The sequence below is a fragment of the Nomascus leucogenys genome, chromosome 5 (genome assembly GCF_006542625.1).
Source record: "Nomascus leucogenys isolate Asia chromosome 5, Asia_NLE_v1, whole genome shotgun sequence".
NCBI lineage: Eukaryota > Metazoa > Chordata > Mammalia > Primates > Hylobatidae > Nomascus > Nomascus leucogenys.
In genome coordinates, this window is record NC_044385.1 from 531,328 (window position 1) to 554,753 (window position 23,426).

Genomic DNA, 23,426 nt, shown 5'->3' on the forward strand with positions numbered 1-23,426 from the left:
ATTAAATGTCTGTGTGTGTGTGTTTGGGTGTGGGTATGTGTGTGTGAGACTTTACCATATCTAAAAATGTCTTCATTTAAGAACAATCATTTAGGCTCCTTAAATTATTTAGCCAACTATTCCAAATATTTGTACATGTAGCCAAATTGTTTGATTTTGTCAATGGAACTACTTCAGAGTTCATATGTTTATTCCCATTAGTGAATCAAACTGTTCCTATCTGTTTACTGTGCAAACGTTCCGTTGAATTTACTCCTGCTTGGAAATTACTTTCCAAGTACAGACACCACCATACCCCAGTCTCCTTTTGTACTCTTCACTCATTGACTAGTGCACTCAAATCCTTCTGAGCATTTTATATTTAGGAAGATTGTTAAAACACACTACATATTCATTAATTTAGACTTAGTTCAACTAGAAAATACTTTTTAATTTATCTACCAGATCTCTCATTATACTGATAAAGCATACAGCATGTTTCTTTAAATTTTGATTTATACAGACGTCGATTGCTCACTAATATTGACATGACTTTACATTCAAACGTTAAGTAGTTATTTATTTGCTCCTACATTATTTCTTTACATTATATGTTTGACTGCAAGACAAGCACAAGACAAAAGAAAATCACTAAATCAATTATGATAAGCTTTATCATAAGCTTAAAATATCCGACTTAATGAGTTAGTGACTGACTATTTTTAAAAAATGATCACTGGCATTTCACTGAAGTACAGTGGAATTTCATGGGAGAGGCAAAACTCAAATACTAAGTTAACCTCAATCTGGATGAAATTTAACTATTACTTTATCTAGAGCAGACATGGGTATAATAGAAATATAATGGATGTTACCTAGCCCAGGAATTCGTATGCTATTGACTCAAATATTTTATTAAGAAAATAACAATATCATCAATACCCTACTGCTTTGAAAAGAGATAAACAGGAAAATTTAATGCAAATGCAATATCCCAAAAATATTTCATTTTTTGTCTTACATGAAACACCAGATATGAAATTATATCTGAAATATCCATTAAATTATGTCTGAAATTAATTTCTATTAAATGAAGACCATGACAGTACCTGCCTGATAAAGTTGTTTTGAATATTAGATAAGACTCATTAAATACCCCCCACTACAAACACACACACACATGCACACACACACAGACCAAGTGAAGAGGGGGAATAGAGCCTGGCACACAGTCAATATTCAGGATGACTATTATTGCTACTACTATAATTACTATATTAGTATTTCTATAGTTCCTATATTCTTACTATTTTTTGTTTCTTAAATACACATGTAAGGGGTTATATACCAGGGAGAAGGAGAAAATAAGGTGGCTAGGGAGAGGAAAAGAGGGGCAGGAAGGAAAGGCGTGAAAGAAGAAAGATTCAGGATATGATAGAATATAACTCTGGAAAGCAAAGTACAATTTAATGCAGTGGATCAGAAGTATATTTTGTACTCACTGTCCAGAAAATTGGTTCATTAAGCTGGGGAGAAAGAAACTCACCACATTGAATGAGAATGTTTAGGTTGGCTTCCTCACCCATACGCACACATGAAATTGTGTGTGAAAGAGCAAATCGAGACTTTGAAATCAAATAACCTGAGCTGCTTACAATCTCATTTTATACCAGCCATTTGATGTTTTAATTCACCATTTTTTTTTTGCCCTTCTAACTTTTCAATTCCATACAATCATTACAGAGTGAGTGACCACATGTCTTCTCCTTGTTACTGCGACCCAGTTTGAGGGAATCCTATAATTACTGTCTCACATCATGCACTAAAGTACTCAAGTAAAAACTACCATGCGTAACTGCCCAAGCCAGAAATCACACAATCATTCTCGAACTCTCTTTATCTCTGCCCCCTTCCATACACATGTCACCGTCTCCTACATGTTCTGCCTACATAAATGCCTCTCAGGGGTTATTCCTTCTCATCTACTGGGTTCCATGTGTGGTCATGGTAGCTCTAAAGCATCCATTCTATCCTTCTCTTTCAATTGAACAGAACCTGTATGGGCTCAGCACCATCCACATATAATCACACACTACTCGTCCCTTCTCGAAGCCAGTAGAGTGTGACCAACTGATTAAATGCTGGACAACTACAACACATGAGTGGTGGGGACTGGAGATACGGACCCTTCTTGCTTCCTTCATCCTGTTTCTTTAGCATATGGATATGATGATATATGTTCCTGAAATGTTCCTGCAACCGTTTCATGGGGACAAAACTCAAGGGATTAAGGAGCCGAAGACTGTCTGCTACTAGGCAATTTCCTGTTGATCACCAATCACAAAAGCTGCCCTGACTGGCCAAAATAAACACTTGCTTCTTATGAACAAATTCAAAATGATGCTTGTTTTAAGGGAAATGCTTCAACATTGGTCTCAGAAAAGATTTTATCTATAAGACTTCAAGGGCACAGGCAACAAAATAAAAACACACAAATGGGGCTATATTAAACTAAAAACCTTCTGAACAGAAAAGAAAACATTCAACACAAGAAAAAAACACCCTGAAAAATTGAAGAAAATATTTGCAAATTATTCTTCTGACAAAAGATTAATATATAGTATATGCAAGGAACTCAATAGCAAATAAAACCCCATAATCCAATTGAAAATAGGTAAATGCTGCAATAAACATACGTGTGCATGTGTCTTTATAGCAGCATGATTTATCAAAGACTTGCAACCAACCCAAATGTCCAACAATGATAGACTGGATTAAGAAAGTGTGGCACATATACACCATGGAATACTATGCAGCCATAAAAAATGATAAGTTCATGTCCTTTGTAGGGACATGGATGAAGCTGGAAACTATCATTCTCAGCAAACTATCGCAAGGACAAAAAAAACAAACACCGCATGTTCTCACTCATAGGTGGGAATTGAACAGAGAGAACACATGGACGCAGGAAGGGGAACATCACACACCGGGGCCTGTTGTGGGGTGGGGGGAGGGGGGAGGGATAGCATTTGGAGATACACCTAATGTTAAATGACGAGTTAATGGGTGCAGCACACCAACATGGCACATGGATACATATGTAACTAACCTGCACGTTGTGCACATGTACCCTAAAACTTAAAGTATAATAAAAAGAAAACAGGTAAATGATCTAAATACCCATTTCTCAAAAGAAGACATAAAAATAGCCAAGTATTATATCATAAGGGAGATATAAATCAAAACCACAATGACATATAATTTCACTGCAATTAGAGTGGTCATTATCAAAAAAGACAAAATATAACAAATGCTGGTGAGGATGTAGAGAAAGAAACATCTTACACAGTGTTGATGGGAATGTAAATTAGTATAGCTATTATAAAGAACACTATGAAGCTAAAAATATAGATCTCTCATGTGATCCAGCAATTCAACCACTGGACATATATCCAAAGGAAAAGAAATTAGCCTATTGAAGGGACATCTGTACCTCAATGTTTAGTGCCGCACTGTTCACAATATCCAAGATATGGAATCAACTACATGTTCACTGACCAATGAACAGTTAAAGAAAATGTGGTATGTATACAAAATGTAATACTATTCAGTCATAAAAAGAATAAAATCTTGTAGTTGGTGTGGCAGCATGGATAAGCCTGGACGGCGTTATGTGGAGTTTAATAAACCAGGGCACAGAAGGATGTATACTGCATGTTCTCATTCATATACAGAAGGTTAAAAAATCTGATCTCATAGAGTTAGAGACTAGAATAGTATTTACTAGAGGCTGGGAAACATGGGGGGCTAAAGAGGAGACAGAAGTTGCTCAATGAGTACGAATTTATAACTATGATGGAGGAATAAGTTCTAGTGTTCTATAGCACTCTAGGACGATTATCGTTAATGATAGTTTTTTCTATATTTTCAAATAGCTGGAAGAAAGGATTTTCTTTTTTTTTTTTTTTGAGACGGAGTCTCGCTCTGTCACCCAGGCTGGAGTGCAGTGGTGCGATCTCGGCTCACTGCAAGCTCCGCCTCCCGGGTTCACGCCATTCTCCTGCCTCAGCCTCCCGAGTAGCTGGGACTACAGGTGCCCGCCACCACGCCCGGCTAATTTTTTGTATTTTTAGTAGAGACGGGGTTTCACCGTGGTCTCGATCTCCTGACCTCGTGATCCACCCGCCTCGGCCTCCCAAAGTGCTGGGATTACAAGCGTGAGCCACCGCGCCCGGCCGGAAGAAAGGATTTTCAATGTTCCCAGCACACACACACACACACACACCCTAAATGTCTAAGGTGATTAATATGCTAATTACCCTGATTTGATCATTAAACTTTCTATGTATCCAAATATCACTCTGTACCCCATAAATTTGTACAAGAATTGTGTGTCAATTAATTTTTTAAATTCTTGTTTAATGTTGAAGTCCCTACTGACCAGGTCTCTGTTACTGATGATAGAACTGAATTCTCTCTTATTATGCACTTAATGCTGTTAGAAAAAAGAAAACGATTTTCTTCTTATAGTGGAGGTGATTGAAAACAAAAACTGAGATGATTTCTAGAAACTAGGGAAATGTCTTTTGTGTGGGAGTTAGCAGGTGATTTTACTCTGTTACCTGTTCGACCACAGAACGCGTAGCAAAGTCCAGCAAGTGTGAGAGGAACCAAGCCAGAGTTAGCAGAGATGAGAAAATAAGCTTTGCTGATCAAATATTTCTGTGCCTGAAACATGAAATAGGTATCACCCAAGCCTAGTACTCAGAAGCCTCGAAGGACTGAGAACAACTGCATATGGGGTGTGTGCGCCTGACAAGGAAATGACTCCAGGGCTCAAGCCTCACCAAGCACTTTCCTTGAGAACGCTGCAGAAGACAGGGGGTATCCTGCTTGTCACAAAGAATCAAGCTAGTTTGTTCCCACTGAAGTCTATTGTTGAAACCATTTTCAGTGCAGCCACATTTAACTAATGTTGGGAGCAATCAAGAGATTCAAAACTCTATCTTAGCAGTAGATTTTGACGGATAGTGGTCTCAAATGGAAATGAATAAATGCCAGCTATTTTTTTAAACGCCAGTACTGCCAAAGGAAACCTAAGTCTGGTTGTACCTCTCTGAATTTGTGTGTTGTAGAACTGTAAGTAACCCCTAGACCATTGAGATTGCAGTAGAAGGAATTTGGCCACAAATTGTATGCATCAATGTACTATCTCCAGTTTCCCCTAGAGATCAAAAAAGCAATAGGATTATGCTGAGGGAAAGAAAATTCAATCCAAAGGTGATGTCAAGGTTAAAAGATCACAGTGGACAAACAATCTTTTCAGAGGGTAAAATCAGGGGTATATAACAAGTTAACCAATATGACTTCTCCACTGGCAGCAGAGGAACTCTTTACCATTGCTGTCAGTGAAAGATCTTTGGATTATTGTTTGTTAATGAAGCAAATTTCAACTGGGTGTACAACTATTTAGTCAACTATTATATTACTTGTTACATTTATATTACCTTTCAGTTTTTAATAGTAAAAATAATATAATAAGTAACATTGTTTCCAAATTTTTATATTTAAATCAAAACTAAAATTCTATGCTAAAGATAATGTTTATATTTATTTTATTTCAAATAATTTTCAATGGTGTTTCACTTATCTAAATAAAATGGCATGATTTAATTTGCTTTATTGAATAAATATGTGAAAATCAAGCCTACTACAGGCATATCTTAAAGTTCTATACTAAATTCACTTTAGTACATTATTGATGTATGTATGCAGATTATATTAGAATGCTACACAATTTGTGATCAGAATTTACAGCAGAAATATATTGATGAGAAAGAATCATTGAAGAAGGCAAATGAGTTGATCTGGGAATAGAAAAACTAGTACAGTAGTCTGTGATAATAGTTTGCTACCCTTAATGCATCTATTAGATTTTATATTGGCGGAATCTTCAATCTACTATAATTCCAGTATGTTTTACTCAAAGTATTTAGCACCCGCTTTTATATGATAGAAACACAAAAATTATAATAATGACAATTAAGTTAATTCCCTGCCTCAAATTTCTCCCCATATAAATCCATTTCAGTCCTGACACTAGATTCTTCCTTCTGTAACCACATCTTTGTCTTTGCAGACATTCTTCCAGGTCACGTTCTTTTAAATTAAAAAGAAAATCATAAAATTTGCCTACATTTAGTTCTCATTTCCAGTGAAGCTGAATTATTTGTATTTACATAAATTGAGCTCTTTTGCATCTTTTTCATAAGTCAGATTATTTCTTGCACATAAACACTCTTCCCCAGCACTTCTAAGGGCTTCAACCTGTGCCTTCCTACATGACCTGACCCTGAAGTCCTCCCGGGGTCCCCATCTCCCACCGCACTTGACCTTACCACGTTCCACTCCACACAGGACATTCCAGTCAGGGCCTTTCACATTTAACACACCAGGCTCAACATCCCTTCCTCCCTCATGGAGTCCAGCTGCTGTTCATGCTACTCAGATGTTTGTTTCAATGTCATGTCCTTGAGAGTGACTCAGAGGCATTGGGTGATACTCAGTTCAGCGATTTCCTTCCGATTAGCTGACAGTTTGCAGGGAGAAGGGGATATGTGGTTTGAAAGGAGAAAGGAAAAGGATGAAAGACACCTTCCCAGCTGGAAGTCCTGTAGTGTGTGGCTTCTGGGAGAGAAAACGGCCACCCTTTCATAGGGCACCATGAGGAGCCATGTCCCTAGGGGATGCCTGAGAAAAAAGCGAGGAGAACCTGAAGCAATGGCTTGTGTGAGAGGAGGAAAACCATGTGACAACATCTTGAACTCTAGCAGAAGAAATGACGGCGACTTCAAATGAGTGTGCATGTGTATATGTGCGGGGTGGGGGCGGGTGCTCCCTGAAACACTGTGACAGCTAGCTCTTTCCTGAGTGCAGGCTTTTTAAAGTCAGACAATTGGATTCAGGTCTGTATAAAGGGGGATAATGAATTTTACCCCAATAAGCTTGTCTCCATTTTTTTAAAAAAATGAGAATGAACACTGAGCCAATTCTGGAAGGTTATGGTTATAACTAAAATAATAAAATGAAGGTGAAATATTAAGCAAAATAGAGTTGCAAAGTAAGTGCTAAATGAATGAGAAGTATTTCCATTTATTACTATTATTATAGTTATTTTATAAGAAGTTATACTCTCTTTACACCATCTAGGCGAGGGTTAAACCAATTCACTTAATGTGTCTGAAAGACTACGGAAGTTGGCAATTTGATGAAATTACCCTATGATCAAGTTATGCCTATGTTTATAGAAATAAACCAGGTTTAAAGTGTAATAAATTGGCTGAGTTCTGCTAGATACCCTAAAGCACAACCTGCAGGCCCGAGGTAAGTGCCTCAACCAGGCTTTCTTCCACAATCCCCAGGGGCCGCCACGTCCACAGTACTGCAGGGACCTGCCAACCTGGATCTCACTGGCTCCTGCTGCCTGAGAGCATCTGCTCTACATTCCAAGAAAAGAAAAAGTTGTGAAGGAGAAGATTCAGACTAAAAAAAAGCAAAGTAAAAAAAAGAAAAACAGTCTCTAAGTATGTGAAACTATTGTATTACAATTGATTTTTGGATTTAATTTTTTCGGAGATCACATGAGTAAATATATTTCACATGAAATAAATTGATATAGAAATAAATGTATGTTTATGTTTGTTTCCTTTGTAAAATCAGCAGTCTGTTTAACATGCCACATTTCTTGCCTGAAAATTACTATATGTATATAATCATTTACCAGGAAAGGAGTGAAAGACATGCCATCCCCCAAATACCAAACTGAAATATTGATTACCTTGAGTTAAAAACATAGGAGCAATGGTTGTTTCAGAAAGGGCCAGCTGATCATTCTCTTCCTACATGCGCGAAGCCATAGAGACTCCTCCTCGGGAGGTGCACCCCCTCCATGTACCAGCTGAGAAAATAGCCCTTACACCAGACACTGGGATCCAGGGGTGCAATGGATCAGAATGAATATACTTACCTAAGTAATAACCCTTCTGCAAGTTTTACTCCCCTTCATATACCTCCTAATGACTCACCTGTTACCCCATCCTCTTTGTCCTGTCATTTCTTCTTAAATTTATCATTCTTTCTCGGGCCACTTCCTCGGATTTCATGCTCTTGTGAAAAAGCCCCTGTATATGTAAAATTAATAAAACCCGTGTGTTTTTAGTGGCATCATTCCTCCATGTTCTGTTACAACTCATAATTAAAACAAACAGATTTATAGCTTTAAGCAGAATGCAGGAGGTGGAAGAGATGTACTAAATACCTGGTTTCATAAAACAGCAAATCTTGAGGCATTGAATGATAACACATGTGTCAGGAAGTATAATAACAAGTAACCCAATATATGATTTTATTTCCAAAATTTCAAGTAGTCCTATGAATCCCATAGATTGCCTATTAATTAATGACCAAGTTGTTTTCGCTTTGGAAGCATATACAGATTTTTTTTTCCAAAAACTGAAGTAGACAGTTTACATCAATAAGCAATAGATAATAAGCTAACGCAAGAGGCCTCAACATTATTAGTCATCAGGAAAATGCAAATTAAAAGCAAACTGAGTTCCTACTACACTCAGAAGAATTGCTAAAATGAAGAAAGCATCGATACTTGGAGCAACTGGAACTTGTGTGCATTGTCAGCGGCAGTATAAGAGTAAACAACCACTTTGAAAACAGTTTACTGAAGAGTTCATCAGACACCTACCAAGAAAAATAAAAATATATTATTACAAATAGGAGATTAACAGACATTTCAGTCATAAGAACTTCAAACTGAAAATAGCCCAGATGTCCATCAGCAAAATAATGGATAAACAAATGATGAAATTTTCAGAAAACAAAATACTACTTAGCAGTAAAAAAGAGCAATGTATCAATGAGGTAAAAAGGTGGAGGGATTTTAGAAATACATTAAGCTGAAAGAAGGAAGCAAGATTCAAGACAATACTATTGGTTTCCTTTGATATGAAATTTTAGAATAGTCCAAACTAACGAACCTAACGAACGGAGATAAAAATTAGAGCAGTGGATGTATCTTAGGCCTGGGGTATCACTGGAAAAGGGCCTGCAGGACCTTTCTGAGGTGGTGAAAATGGTGTCTCTTCATAATGGGTGAATTACCAGGGTAGATATTTGTGGAAATTAGTTGAAAAGGAACATCTTAATATGAGCATTCTACTGTGTGTAAGCTGCACCTCAATTTGAAACAAATGGCAACAATTAACCTTCAAAACTGCTTGAATGGTTAATTCATTCTTTGAACAAAAAATTATTGCGAGGTATGATGTAAAACCATCTTACTAAGGATTAGTGAGTTCACCGATTTTTAACAATCCACGATTTGATTGGATAATGATAGCTGAGTAAGTGAACCCAAGGAATGAAGATTCATCTGCAATTCAAAGCAACACACAAACACACAGAGAGAGAGAGAGAGACAGGGAGAGAGAGAACAGATGTAGATATAAAAGTGTATATTCCTTATGTCTAGGAAATTCCACACAAACACTTTGCACAATTTTGAATGTTGGGGCAAATATATATACTCTTATTCGTGACTGAAGGCCACACACCGACCCATACACCTTGTCAGGGCTTCCTTGACCTCACTGTTCCTCACACTGTAGATGAGGGGGTTTAGTAAAGGGGTGAACATAGTATAGAAGGCTGACACAACCTTATCGTGGTTAGTGGACCTGTGGGATTTGGGTCTCATATAGATAAAAAGGGCAGCTCCATAAAAGAGTCCCACCACAGCCACATGTGAAGAGCAGGTGGCAAAGGCCTTCTTGCGGGCTTCTGTAGAGCGCATGTGGAGAACAGCGGCGAGGATGAGACCATAGGAGGACAGGATGAGAGACAAGGGGACCAGGAGCATTAACACACAGCAGATGTACATGGCGTTTTCGAAGACTGAAGTGTCAGCACAAGCCAAACGCACCAGCACGGGGGCGTCGCAGAAGAAGTGATCGATCTCGTGTGCACCGCAATATGGGAAGCTCAGGGTAGCAACAGCCTGCAGGAGCCCGTCAGCTGCACCCAGGAGCCAAGACGACATGGTCATCCTCAGGCACAGCTGCCAGCTCATGAGAGTGGGATATCGGAGTGGGTGGCAGACAGCCGCGTAGCGGTCATAGGCCATGGCTGCTAAGAGGAAGCACTCTCCACCACCCAGTGTGGGGAGGAAGAAGATCTGCACACCACAGCCAGCGCGAGAGACGGCCTTATTTCCGGTCAAGTAGTCAGCCGCCATTTTGGGCACAGTGGTGGAAACCAGCATCACGTCCATGAGGGAGAGTTGGCTCAGGAGGAAGTACATGGGCGTGTGGAGCCTGCGTTCTCGGTGAATCAGGAGGATCATGAGGGCATTGCCAAACAGGGAGGTCAAAACGATGGCCAGAAGCATCATGAAGAGGACTTGGTGGGCTCTGGTGTGGTTAAAGAGTCCTAGGAGAATGAAATAAGGGGTATGACTCCCATTTTCCATGATTTCAAATAAGAGTGACACTGCAAATGGAGAAAAAGATGACAGAGTGTTTGTCCTTTATAGTACTCCATTTGAGTTACATAGTTCTTGAAAAACACTTGTGTGAAAGCAATGAAACCTATGTCAAATCTTTCATTTGCCACTTGCAAAATGTTCTAATTTGTGCATAAAATTAATTCAACTTTTTCTCTCTTTGACTTTGTCTCGCTCTCTTTGACTTTCCTTTTGCCTCTGTCTCTTTCTCTCTCTCTCTGTCTCTCTTTTTCTTTCTCTCTTTTTCCCCACATCCACATCAGTACTTCTTACAAACAGCATCCTTGAATAGTCAGAGGGGGTGCTCTGGAAGCACAGGAATCTCCCTCTCTGGGGCTCTGGTTTGTTTACACTTACACAATGCCCTGGGGCTGGTGACTTTAGATGTGAGGTGTGGAGGTGAGGAGGATACAAAAGAGGGCAGAAATATGCCCATAGAGGAGGAGGGAGCCGAGCACAGGAGCAATGGCAGAGGAATGAGGACCGCCCCTCAGCTGGCCTTTCACACCACTCCTTCTCACCTTGTATTCGCCCTTGGTCTATGAACCCTCTCCCAACTTTTCCCAGAACGTGTCTGCCCTCCAAATGCCTGGAACGAGAGCAGGGGGTGATGTATTTCCTGGGTCCTTAAAATGTACTCCCAATCCCCAAAGTAAGAGCATCACCTGGGAGGTTTGCAGAGATGCAGAAACTCAGACCCCTCTTATCACCAGCTGAATTGGAATCGCACTGGAACAAGACCTCAGGTAACTGGAGTGCACATTAGTGGGACACACTGAGGACCACACTGTGTAAGGAACAGTAGCCAGTCATGCTCCTTAGCCCCAGAGGGTCTTTGAAATTGCGTGCCAAATGCTTAAAGATTTTTGCTCTTTGAAATTTCATGATGCAATAGAAACCACATGAATCAGGAGTCAGAACTTGGAAAAAACCCTGGTTCAGTTCCCCTCAAGCAAAAGATTTAACCTTCAGATCTCAAGGACCAGGGAGATAAAATGGGAATAATGATAATCATGCTGACCTCATACAAATACTGAGGTTAGATGAATTAGGAGCATCTGGTACACAGAAGAGACTGAACCAATGTCAGGTTCTTCCTACTAATAATGAAAAACATGCCTGAGAAAGAATGATGCTTTAAGATTTAAATGACCCATGTATCATTACTTACAGGTTCACTTCTTGGTTTGTGCAGAATCTTACACCAGATTTTGGGGAAAATTCCAAAGGTTTAGATAACGGGTACAACAAACTCTACGATTTCATGAAAAGGTTTGGGTAGGAATTGGGAATATAGAAAATATCAAACTGTGCTGCATTCCATGATTTGATGGCTCTAACCAAAGAGGCACTTGGACCACGTGGAGGACAGTGATGCATTTGGGGTCATTCTGACTGAAACATGTCGGGGGTGTTAGACTTTAAAGCAAACAACAACAAACAAAGCAAAGCTCTGATTGAGAAGAGTTATTTCCTCTTTGCACTCTGGTATAAGTTGATGGAAACTCATCTTTACAACTGTTTGTCTCACTTCGTTCTTTGCAGCTGCTTTACAGATCATGATGGGTCTTTGGGATGATTTGTGTTATACAATTCACACATAAAGCACATAATGTTGGCCAGGCACAGTGACTCACACCTGTAATCCCAGAACTTTAGGAAGCCATGGCAGGAGAATCACATGAGGCCAGGAGTTTGGGACCAGCCTGGGCAACACAGCAAGACCCCGTCTCCATAGAAGACAGAAAAGCCACAATTCCCACCGCCAGTGATGCACCCCTGTAGTCCCAGTTACTTAGAAGGCTGAGGTGGGGGAGGATCGCTTAAGCCCAATAGTCGAAGGAGCTATGGTGGCACCACTGCACTCCACCCTAGGTGACAGAGTGAGACCCCGTCTCAATTTTAAAAGCAACAACAACAAAAACACATAATGTCAGAACTGAAACAGCCTCACAAAAGTCCATAAAAAGGCAAGCTGGGAGTCACGGTCTAATACCAGCTGGAATTCAGCCGTTCCAGATGCTGCCAGTGGCCCTGGATGGAGGTGAAGTCAGGTGGAGATGCCCTTACTCCTTTCCTAGCTCTCTCTTCCCCAGAAGCAACCTTCCCAGTGCCACCTTCACCTCTCTGTTTCTGAGGGTATAGATGAGAGGATTGAGGAGGGGGGTGACAATGTTGTAGAAGAGTGTGAGGAACTTGTCCTGGTCCTGGGAGGAGCTGGCTCCTGGTTGCATGTACATGTAGATGATGTCTCCATAGAAAAGGGAGACCACAGTGAGATGGGAGCCGCAGGTGCCGAAGGCCTTCTGCCTTCCTGATGCTGACCGAATTTGTAACACAGCCCTCACAATGTGGCTGTAAGACAGCAGGATAAACACCAAGGGGGACAGCACAACACCCACCGCCAGGACAAAGACGGTGGCTTCGATGGCCACAGTGCTGACGCAGGCCATCCGGATCAGGGCGGGCATCTCACACAGGAAGTGGTCCACCTCATGGCGCCCACAGCGGGGTAAGCACAGGGTCACAGGAGACATGGCCAAGGAGTTGGCCACCCCACAGCCCCAGGCCACTGACACCAAGCCCCGGCAGAGCCTGGGGTTCATGATCACCATGTAGTGCAGGGGCTTGCAGATAGCCACAAACCGGTCATAGGCCATGACGGCCAGGAGCAGGCACTCCACACCACCCAGACCCAGGAACAGGAAGAGCTGGATGGCACAGCCCATGTAGCTGATGGTCTTGTCATGTCCATTAAGGTTGTAGAGCAGCTGGGGGATGGAGCTGGTGGTGAAACTGAGGTCCAGGAAGGAAAGGTGGGTGAGGAAGAAGTACATGGGGGTGTGGAGGTGGGGATCCAGCCAGGACACCAGGATGATGGTGGTGTTGCCTACGAGGGTCAGAAGGTATGCGATCAGGATGGCCACAAAGAGGATCCTCTCCAGATGGGGTTAGTCAGAGAATCCCAGTAGGATGAAATGGGTTTGGGTGCTGCCATTGGTTCCATCCATCTCTACTGCAGCTGAACAGAAATATCAATCCTAATAATAACAATAACAGCTGATATTAAGGGAGAACTTACTAGAAGCTAAGCATTCTTCTCTGCTTCTTATTTTATTCATTTAACCCTATCATAAGCTAAGCATTCTTCTATGCTTTTTATATTTATTTTATTCATTTAACCCCCAGCTGTTATATGGAGTTGCACTATTATTATTAGCTCCCAACTTATAGAAAAGGAACCTGAAACACACGTGTGCTGAGCACACTGTGATATGTAGGAAGACACAGAGCTGATTCTGAACCCGGCAATGGAGCTGGGAGTGTGCAATCTTAACCACTATTAGCACTGCCTCTAAATCCAACGAAGTGAAGACAAATCCTGCTGTGGCCAAACCATGAATTTTTCTAGACTCCAGTCCCTAAGCTCCTGCCAAAAACCTCAAGGACTCAAAATGGAGCCTCAAAATAATCCATGAATAGTATTTAGGAAATACTCATTACACACAGAGTACTTTATCTATTACTAGTCTCAAAGAAACACCTCATTCATCAGGTTATCATTTCTGAGGTAATTTAAAAATTATATAAATTAAAAATTGGGCCTGGTATTGAAGAAATAGAGTGCATGGGTTTTTCTTCCAAAGTACTATATACTGCTTGAGAGGATAAAACAGATTGAAAAAACTGTAGCAGATATTACAACTGTAATGCAATAATTCACGCATATGTACAGAAACCTCTATCACGTTCCAATTCCAATACCACATCACATTCAAAGCAAAGCGTATTTGATGAGACAAACCACAAGTCTTACAGATGGATATAGAGAGACTCGGTCGATCATGGTGTTTGGGTGATGGATGCATTAAAAGCCAAGACTTCGCCACTATGCAATACGTGCAGCTAAAAAGCAGTACTCCCAAATTAATATAAATAAATATAAGTATGTATGTACTCCCAAATTAATATAAATAAATATAAATATGTATGTGCAGGTAAAAAGCAGTACTCGCAAATTAATACAAATAAAAATAAATCCATACGTGCAGGTAACAAAACAGTACTCCCAAACTAAGACAAATGACAGTAAATACATACATACATTTTGGGCTACAGCTCCAAACTACTCTGCATTATCCCCAGGCCAACAAGACTAAATTACAAGATCTCAGCAAGCTCATTTTTCTTTTCATAGTTTTCTCATCTAAAATGGTAATAATCAAACCTACCTTACTTAGTTTACAGATATGCTTTGAGATTTTTTAATATGAAATATAAATATATAAAACATATAAAAGTTCAGTGAGTGTAAAGGTTTCTACATATGTTAAAAAAAAAAAAGGTAATGTGTCATGCAAACACAGAATAGGAACACAAGCCCATAAGTCTAGCCAGAGAAATCCAGAAGAAAAAAAGCCTACTGAAGAGAAACAATCTTATCTTATATCTAATCAAGCTTTGAAAATACAATAACTATATCATGATAACTGACAAGGCATTTGTGGGAGGAAGCGAGTGTGAGTCCCTTCTTTATTCCTTACACCAAAAATATAAAATTACAAATTATATATTTAAACATTTAAAAAATACAACTACAATCAGAAAGCATGATGGTTATTTTTTCTTTTTTTCCCAATCATCTTGAATAAGTATACATCATAAGCCAAGTTGCAATTCTCAAAAGTTAAAAAGCAAAACATAGATAAATTGTATTACCTATTTAGAAAAATTTACACTCTAAGAAACACTTTTGGCCAGGTGTGGTGGCTCACGCCTGTAATCCCAGCACTTCGGGAGGCCAAGGTGGTGGATTCACCTGAGGTCAGGAGTTCACAACTAGCCTGGCCAACACAGTGAAACCCCTTCTCTACTAAACATACAAAAATTACACAGGTGTGGTGGTACACACCTGTAATCCCAGCTACTCGGGAGGTTGAGGCAGGAGAATAGCGTGAACCCGGGAGGTGGAGGTTGCAGTGAGCCGAGATCGTGCCACTGCACTCCAGCTTGGGTGACAGAGTGAAACTCCATCTCAAAAACAAAACAAAACAAAACAAAACAAAAAAGAAACACTACTAGCAAAGTCTAAAAAATAATGACAATAGTAGAAAAATTCAACAAGACAACTGAAGGCTACCTTACTTAATTTTTTTCTCAAAAAAGTGACAAGAAAAACCTGTAGCAAAAGAAAAATATGTAATGACTTAAAGAAACAGTTCACAGGAAAATGATTTACAAGCAAGTGATATAAACATTAGAAATGTTTTCACTGATGATTGAGGTTATAAAAATTTAAATATAAAAATATTTGCTTTTCCAGATAGGTAAATAGTGAAAAGTGTGGTAATATCCAGAGCTTGAAAAAATGTGGGAAATAAGTCCAATCTCATAAACTTTTTTTTTTTTTTTTTTTTTTGAGACAGAGTCTCACCGTGTTGCTCAGGCTGGAGTGCAGTGATGTGATCTGGGCTCAATGCAGCCTCATCCTCCCAGGTTCTCCTGCCTCAGCCTCCCAAGTAGCTGAGATTACAGGCATGTGCCACCACACCCGGCTAATTTTTGTATATTTAGTTGAGATGGGGTTTTGCCATGTTGCCCAGGCTGGTCTTGAACTCCTGATCTCAAGCGATCTGCCCATCTTGGACTCCCAAAGTGCCAGGATTACAGGTATGAGCCATCATGCCTGGCCTCATGAACTCTTGATAAGAGTCAAAATTGAAATAGTATCTTTGGAGAGATCTTTAAAAAATGACTATTTAAATACACATATACCTTGACATAGTACATATTATTTTAACAAAAGAAATATCTGTCTTTCATAAAATGTTAAATGACATGCTTTTCTCATTGCCCTGTTAATTCCACATCTAGGAATCTGCTTTGCATTTATTAACCCTCAATCAGGAAACACATACCCTCAAAAATTTCATTATAGAATCTACTGAAATAGATAATACTGGGAAATGAGGTATGTTAAAGTGATAGACATGATTTAATAGATGATGACTGGAAACAATCACTAAATTGGAATGACATTACCAAGAATTTTGTCCAAAAAAAAAAAAAAGATATTACTATCAAACAAGTAGAAAGCTAACTATACTGGGCGCGGTGGCTCACACCTGTAATCCCAGCACTTTGGGAGGCTGAGAAGGGTGGATCACGAGGTCAGGAGTTCGAGACCAGCCTGGCCAAGATGGTGAAACCCCATCTCTACTAAAAAATACAAAAATTAGCTGGGCATGGTGGCGCATGCTTGTAACCCCAGCTACTTAGGAGGCTGAGGTAGGAGAATCACTTGAACCTGGGAGGCAGAGGTTGCAGTGAGGCAAGATCGCACCACTGCACTCTAGCCTGGTGACAGAGTGAGACTCCGTCTCAAAAAAAAAGAAAGCTAAATACAATGTACAGTGAGATTATATGTAGTGTGACTCCATTTTTTGTTCACAAACTCTCACTGTACACACACAAACACACATGGTACGTAGATATGTATACAGGCACACGTTGCAGAACAACACATTCCGGTCAACAACAAATTACATCTGTGGTGGTTCCACCTCCTCAGGAGGAGTCTGAGGCAGGTCCTTCAGGGAGTATTGTAGAAGGCATTGTGATCATAGGAGGTGACAGCTCCATGCATGTGGCTGCCCCGGAAATCCTTCTTTGGGACAAGGTGTAGAGGTGGAAGACAGTGGTACTGATCATTCTGTCTCAGTGGACACCCAGGCTGATGTGTTTGCTTGTGTCTTAGTTTGCAACGAAAAAGTTTGAAAAGTAAAAAAAAAAATTAAATAGAATATAACTTGTAGAATAAGAATAAAAAGAAAGTATTTTACACAGGTTTACAATGTGTGTTTTTAGCTAAGTGCTATTACAAAAAAAGTCACAAAGTTAAAAAGTAAAATGTTTACAATGTAAAAACGTTTCAATAAAGTAAGGATAGTTACTTTATTGAAAGAAAAATACTTTTTAATGCATTTAATATAGCCTAAGTGTACAAAGCTGATAAAGTCTGTAGTCATGTACGGGAATGTCCTGGGTCTTCACATTCAGTCTGCACCCATTCACTGACTCACCCAGAGCAAATTCCAGTCCTGCCACCTCCATTCATGGAAAGTGCCCTAGACAGGTGACCATTTTTGGTATTTCATACCGTATTTTTACTGTGCCTTTTCTATGTTTAGATACACATACGCTTACCACTGTGTTACAGCTGTCTTCAGCATTCAGTACAGTACCATGCTGTACTCGTTTGTAGCCTAGGAGTGACAAGCTATACCAGACACTTATGGGCTAGGCTTGTGATAGGATACACCATCTGGGTTTGTGTAAGTACATGCTGTGATGCTCACACAATGACAAAATCACCTAACGATGCATTTCTCAGAATATATCCCCATCATTAAGCAACACATGACTGTATTTGCATTCAAATAGAACTGATATCTGGACGTACGGTTTGAAATTGTTGAAAAGCCTCATTTCTAGCTTGGGCAACATGGGGAGACACCATCTATACAAAAGTCAAAATTGAACCTTAGCCCGGCATGGTCGCACGAAGGTATGGTCCCAGCTACTCAAGAGACTGAGGTAGGGGGATCAATGCGCCCAGGAGGTCGAGGCTGCAGTGAGCTGTGATCATGCCACTGGCACCTCAGCCTGGGCGACAGAGTGAGACCCTGTCCTCCCCCATCCCCGCCAAAAAGAGACTCACTTTTAGAAAGTGAAGCGGAGGTTAAAGAAGACTCTCATTAGGCCGGGCACGGTGGCTCACGCTTGTAATCCCAGCACTTTGGGAGGCTGCGGCGGGTGGATCACCTGAGGTTGGGAGTTGAAGACCAGCCTGACCAACATGGAGAAACCCCATCTCTACTAAAAATACAAAAAAAAAAAAAAAAATTAGCCGTGTTTGGTGGCGTATGCCTGTAATCCCAGCTGCTCGGGAGGCTGAAACAGGAGAATCACTTGAACCCGAAAGGTGGAGGTTATAGTGAGCCGAGACCACCCCATTGTATGCCAGCCCGGGAGACAGAGCAAAACACTGTCTCAAAAATAATAATAGTAATAATAATAATTTTGCATTGGTAGATGTAGTGCTTTGTTATAATTGAACGACTTGTGATATAAGTGCAGTCTGTGTATATCTTTGTGTGTTGGTGTGTCATAATTTTTTTTTTTGAGACAGAGTCTCACTCTGTCACCCAGGCTGGAGTGCAGTGGCACAATCTCGGTTCACTGCAAGCTCCGCCTCCCGGGTTCACGCCATTCTCCTGCCTCAGCCTCCCGAGTAGCTGGGACTACAGGCACCCGACACCATGACCGGCTAATTTTTTGTATTTTTAGTAGCGACGGGGTTTGACCATGTTGGCCAGGATGGTCTCGATCTCCTGACCTCACAATCCACCTGCCTTGGCCTCCCAAAGTGCTGGAATTACAGGCATGAGCCACCACGCCCGGCCTGTCATAATTTATAAATGTTCTAGGAGCAAGGAGTATGTTCTTCAGATTTTTTTAACCCTTGAGGCACTCCCTCTGGCTTCTTTATTTAACAAACCAACCTAGAAGTGCAGACCTCTGAGCTGAGTTCCTCAATCCAGAAACCTACTCACCATTGTCACTTGTATGCTGCTAGGCAACACTGAAAGAATGCAGGAACATAGACGTAGCAAAAGGGCCTCAGCCAGGTCACGAAATGCCTTCTACCCTCTTGGGCGCACACAGGTGCTGTAGCCAGGTGTAAGGAAATCCAAGTGCCTCTCTCAGGCTTGGCCCATTCCCTATAAACGCAATGGCCCACAGTATTTGTGAATAGGGGTTCATTGCAATTACGCAGTGTTGCAGCTCTGCTGAGGGAAGACTGGAGACGGACTCTGATGGTGGCCTGGGTTCATCAGCATCCAAAGCGCTGGGGAAACTTCAGACCCACAGGGATCACTAGCACATCCACTGAGGCAGAGGCGTGCACCACATCAAATTGCCCGATCTCCCGTCAGGTCCAGAGAGAAAATGAGGACCATGAGAATTTGTCCCTTGATATAAAAAGAATTTACTACCTCACGTAAGTAAAGTTAGGGAACTCAATCCACTGTTGTTCTAAAAACATAAATACCAATGAGCCATTTGCTCCCCTCCCCTGTTCCCAAGATCATTATATGGCTAAGAAAACAGCTGAGGCATAATTGGTCCCAGGCTACCTAGAACAGAATCATGCATTTTGGTTTTTTCTCTCTCCTTATATCTGCTGAAAATAGGGCCAAAATATTTTGACATCTTCTTTTTACTAATATTTTTATGTATGAAAGAGAAAGAACCCATTGTCCTACATAGTGAAAAAAATCATATAAAGTGTATTATTATATTAAGGAGCTACAGCGTGGCCTGTTTTATTTTTATTTATTTATTTTGAGACGGAGTTTCGCTCTTTTGCCCAGGCTGGAGTGAAGTGGTGCAATCTGTGCTCACTGTGACTTGCGACCTCCATCCCCTGGGTTCAAGCAATTCTCCTGCCTCAGCCTCCCTAGTATCTGGGATTATAGGCACCCGCCACCACGCCTGGCTAATTTTTGTATTTTTAGTAGCGATGAAGTTTCACCATGTTGGCCAGGCTGGTCTTGAACTCCTGACCTCAGGTGATCCAAGCCCATTGGCCTCCCAAAGTGCTGGGATTACAGGTGTGAGCCACTGCGCCCAGCCTTATTTTTACTTTTTGATTTGAAAGGAAGATGTTAGCACACATAGGTTTATATTTTAGTTTCAAAAACTGGTAAGGAAATTGAGAAAGTATCACTACTTAGATGTGTATATGTAACTATGTTTTCAACGCTCTTGTAAAGACAAAAATGACATCACAATGCTGAATCTTTTAAAGAAAATAAATACACAGAAATAGCCAAGCAATGTCAGAAAAAAATCAGACTTAGAGTCAATTAACTAAGAAACTTATCAATATGACTGGGTACTTTTGGACAGATGTAGTCAGAGAATTAAAGAGACTATTCTACGTAAGTGAATGTGCAGGATTCATAGAATATGTGTGGTACACATATGCAGGCCCTGACATCCTTTCTTCCTCCCTGTGTAATGGAAAAGCAGACCACAGAGGGCCCCAGAAGCACAGAGAAAGCACGCACCAAGGAGTCGGTGCTTGGAGGGCAGACGGGTTGAATAGATCCCAGCGTTCCCAATTCTCTGGGTTCTGGGGTTCTAGGGGTTGCAATCACCACTCTAAGCACTTTCCATTAGTTTTGCTGGCTAAGGAGGTTATTTCACTTCCCACTCCTGATTGCTCCCTGTATCCCCTCCTCCCAGTCCTCTTCACTCAGGGCCTTCTCAACATGCTAGAAAAATTAGTCGAAGTCCGGGTGCAGTGGCTCACACCTGTAATCCCAGCACTTTGGGAGGCAGGCAGATCACCTGAGGTCAGGAGTTCAAGACCACCAGCCTGGCCAACATGGCGAAACCCCGTCTCAACTAAAAACACAAAAATTAGTTGAGTGTGGTGGCAGGCGCCTGTAGTCTCAGCTACTCGGGAGGCTGAGGCAGGAGAATCACTTGAACCCAGGAAGTGGAGCTTGCAGTGAGCCAAGATCATGCCACTGTACTCCAGCCTGGGCAACACAGTGAGACTCCATCTCAAAAAAAAAAAGTTTATTAAATTGATAAACCAGTCACCTGATTTGGAGGAGGGGTCATGAGGGTATATTGGCCTGTTCTCACACTGCTATAAATATCTGAAACCGGGAAACTTACGAAGAAAAGAGGTTTAGTTGGCTCACGGTTCCGCAGGCTGTGCAGGAAGCAAGGCAGCATCTGCTTCCAGGAGGCCTCAAGGAGCTTTTACTCATGGCAGAAGGCAAAGCGGGAACTGGTGTCTTACGTGGCAAGAGCAGGGGCAAGAGAAAGTTGCGGGGCCACACACTTTTAAACAACCAGATTTCACAACTCATCCAAGGGAGATGGTGTTAAACCATGAGAAACTGCCCCCATGATCCAATCACCTCCCACCAGGCCCACCTCCAACACTGGGGATTATAATTGAGCATGAGATTTGGGTGGGGACACAACGCCAAACCATATCGGGGGGTATTGAGCAAATCAGTTCTTTGAATAAATTATCCAGTCTTCTGGATATGTGGACATAGTTATGGAGGGTTATAGCTTAGAAAAGTCCAGAAGCTCATGTTGGGGATTGACTTTCTCTTTTAGTTTTCTATTTTTTAAGGAGAGGGTCTCACTCTGTCACTCAGGCCGGAGTGCAGTGGTATGATCCTGGCTCACTGCAGAGTTGAAATCCTGGGCTCAAGCAATCCTCCCACATCAGCCTCCCAAGTGGCTGGGACTACAGGTTTGCACCACCATCTCTGGCTAATCTGTATTTTTTTGTAGGAACCAGGTCTTGCTTTGTTGCCCAGCTGGTCTCGAACTTCTGGTCTCAAGCAATCCTCCCACCTCAGTCTCCCAAAGTGTTGGGATTACAGGCATGAGCCACTGTGCTCTACCAGGGTTGATGCTCAAATTTTTATAGAGAACAAAGGAATTTCACTGGTAATTGTCAGAGCTGTCCTTAAGGATATGTCAGAAAGAAAAAAAATTATGATTTGAGATAGAAAAAAAGCCAAATGTATATAACAGAAATGCACAGTAATAGGGAAGTGACGGGAAGGACAGCAGACCTAAGACACCCCATTTCTAGAAAGGCACATAAAACATTAACATCGATTTTTTTTTTTAAAAAAAAAGGTTGTAGTCTATGTAAGTTTACAGAAAATTCCCCATATTTTTAGTGACGATACCATTTTGAGAGGTGGCTTACGGAGTATGAGATGAAGCATAATTCAAAGGTGTCACTGTGATGTCACAGGGAATCAAAAACACAGGGGGTTCAATGGGACTAGGCCTGGACATGCCAAGTTATCACATCACAAAATCCATCATGTTTACAAACTTAAGACTTCTGCTCAATTTTTCTCTATATCCCCAAAATTTTACTAATTTAGCACTTGGCATTAAACATTATTGGCCAATAATAATAAATATTGTATCAGTAGACTATATTACATTTCACAAAACATTTTCAGGTCCATCAATTTTGCTCTCCACATAGTCAATCATTTATTCATTCAACAAATACAGATTGAGTGATAACCACATACAAACCAGCATTGGGGGTACTTGAGAAACACTGAACATATCATTGTCAACAGACAAAGATACCTCCCCTTGTGGTGTTTACATTTAGCACAAAAAGGCAAAACATAAATAAATAAACTAAATAAGCCTAATAAATAAGAGAACAATATAGTACACTAGACGACACATACTATATGGGGAACAAAGAGCCTCCACTGAGCCTAGCAAGGGCGACTGGAAAGGTGAGCTCTAGGTGGGCTCTGGGGGAGTAGGGCTGTATGGTATCACTGAGAAGCTGGATCTCAGAAGACTTAAGATGAAAGGGAATAACGAGTCAAGGGGACATCAGGGAAAAGGGAATGTTAAGCAGAAGCCACAGCTGGGGAAATGGCCCTATGATGGGAAGTGCCTGCTTTGGTGGAAATCCAGCCATGAGGCCAGGGCAGCTGGAGCAGAATGCAAAAGGAAGTAGGGGTGGAAGAGAGAATCAGAGGAGGGATGGGGGTTCAGATCCTCTAGGGCCTGGGGGTTCACATCCTCTAGGGCCTGGGGGTTCCCTGTGAGGATTCTGACTCTAAGTTGAATGGGAGGTCTTTGTGATGGTATCTAAGTCACTGTGATGCCAGCACATCCTTGGGTGCTAAAAGGATCAGCCCAGCTGCTGTAGAGAGACTGGGAGTGGAAGGGCCTAGAGCCCAAGCGGGACCACTGTGAGGAAACGAAGGTCATAATCCAGAGG

General features: G+C 41.2%; 2 protein-coding genes across 2 annotated transcripts; both read right to left on the bottom strand.

The window, feature by feature from the left end:
- Positions 1–9,580: 9,580 nt before the first annotated feature.
- Positions 9,581–10,519, bottom strand: LOC100587518 (olfactory receptor 2T8). The gene has a single exon (XM_003267355.2). The coding sequence runs from the start codon at positions 10,517–10,519 to the stop codon at positions 9,581–9,583; it is 939 nt and encodes a 312-aa protein (XP_003267403.2).
- A 1,485-nt stretch (positions 10,520–12,004) lies between these two features.
- On the bottom strand, positions 12,005–13,563 carry LOC100587167 (olfactory receptor 2W3). Its single transcript, XM_012506504.2, is given in 1 exon segment — positions 12,005–13,563. A coding segment is annotated over 1 exon segment (945 nt). The 3' UTR covers positions 12,005–12,618.
- Positions 13,564–23,426: the final 9,863 nt, after the last annotated feature.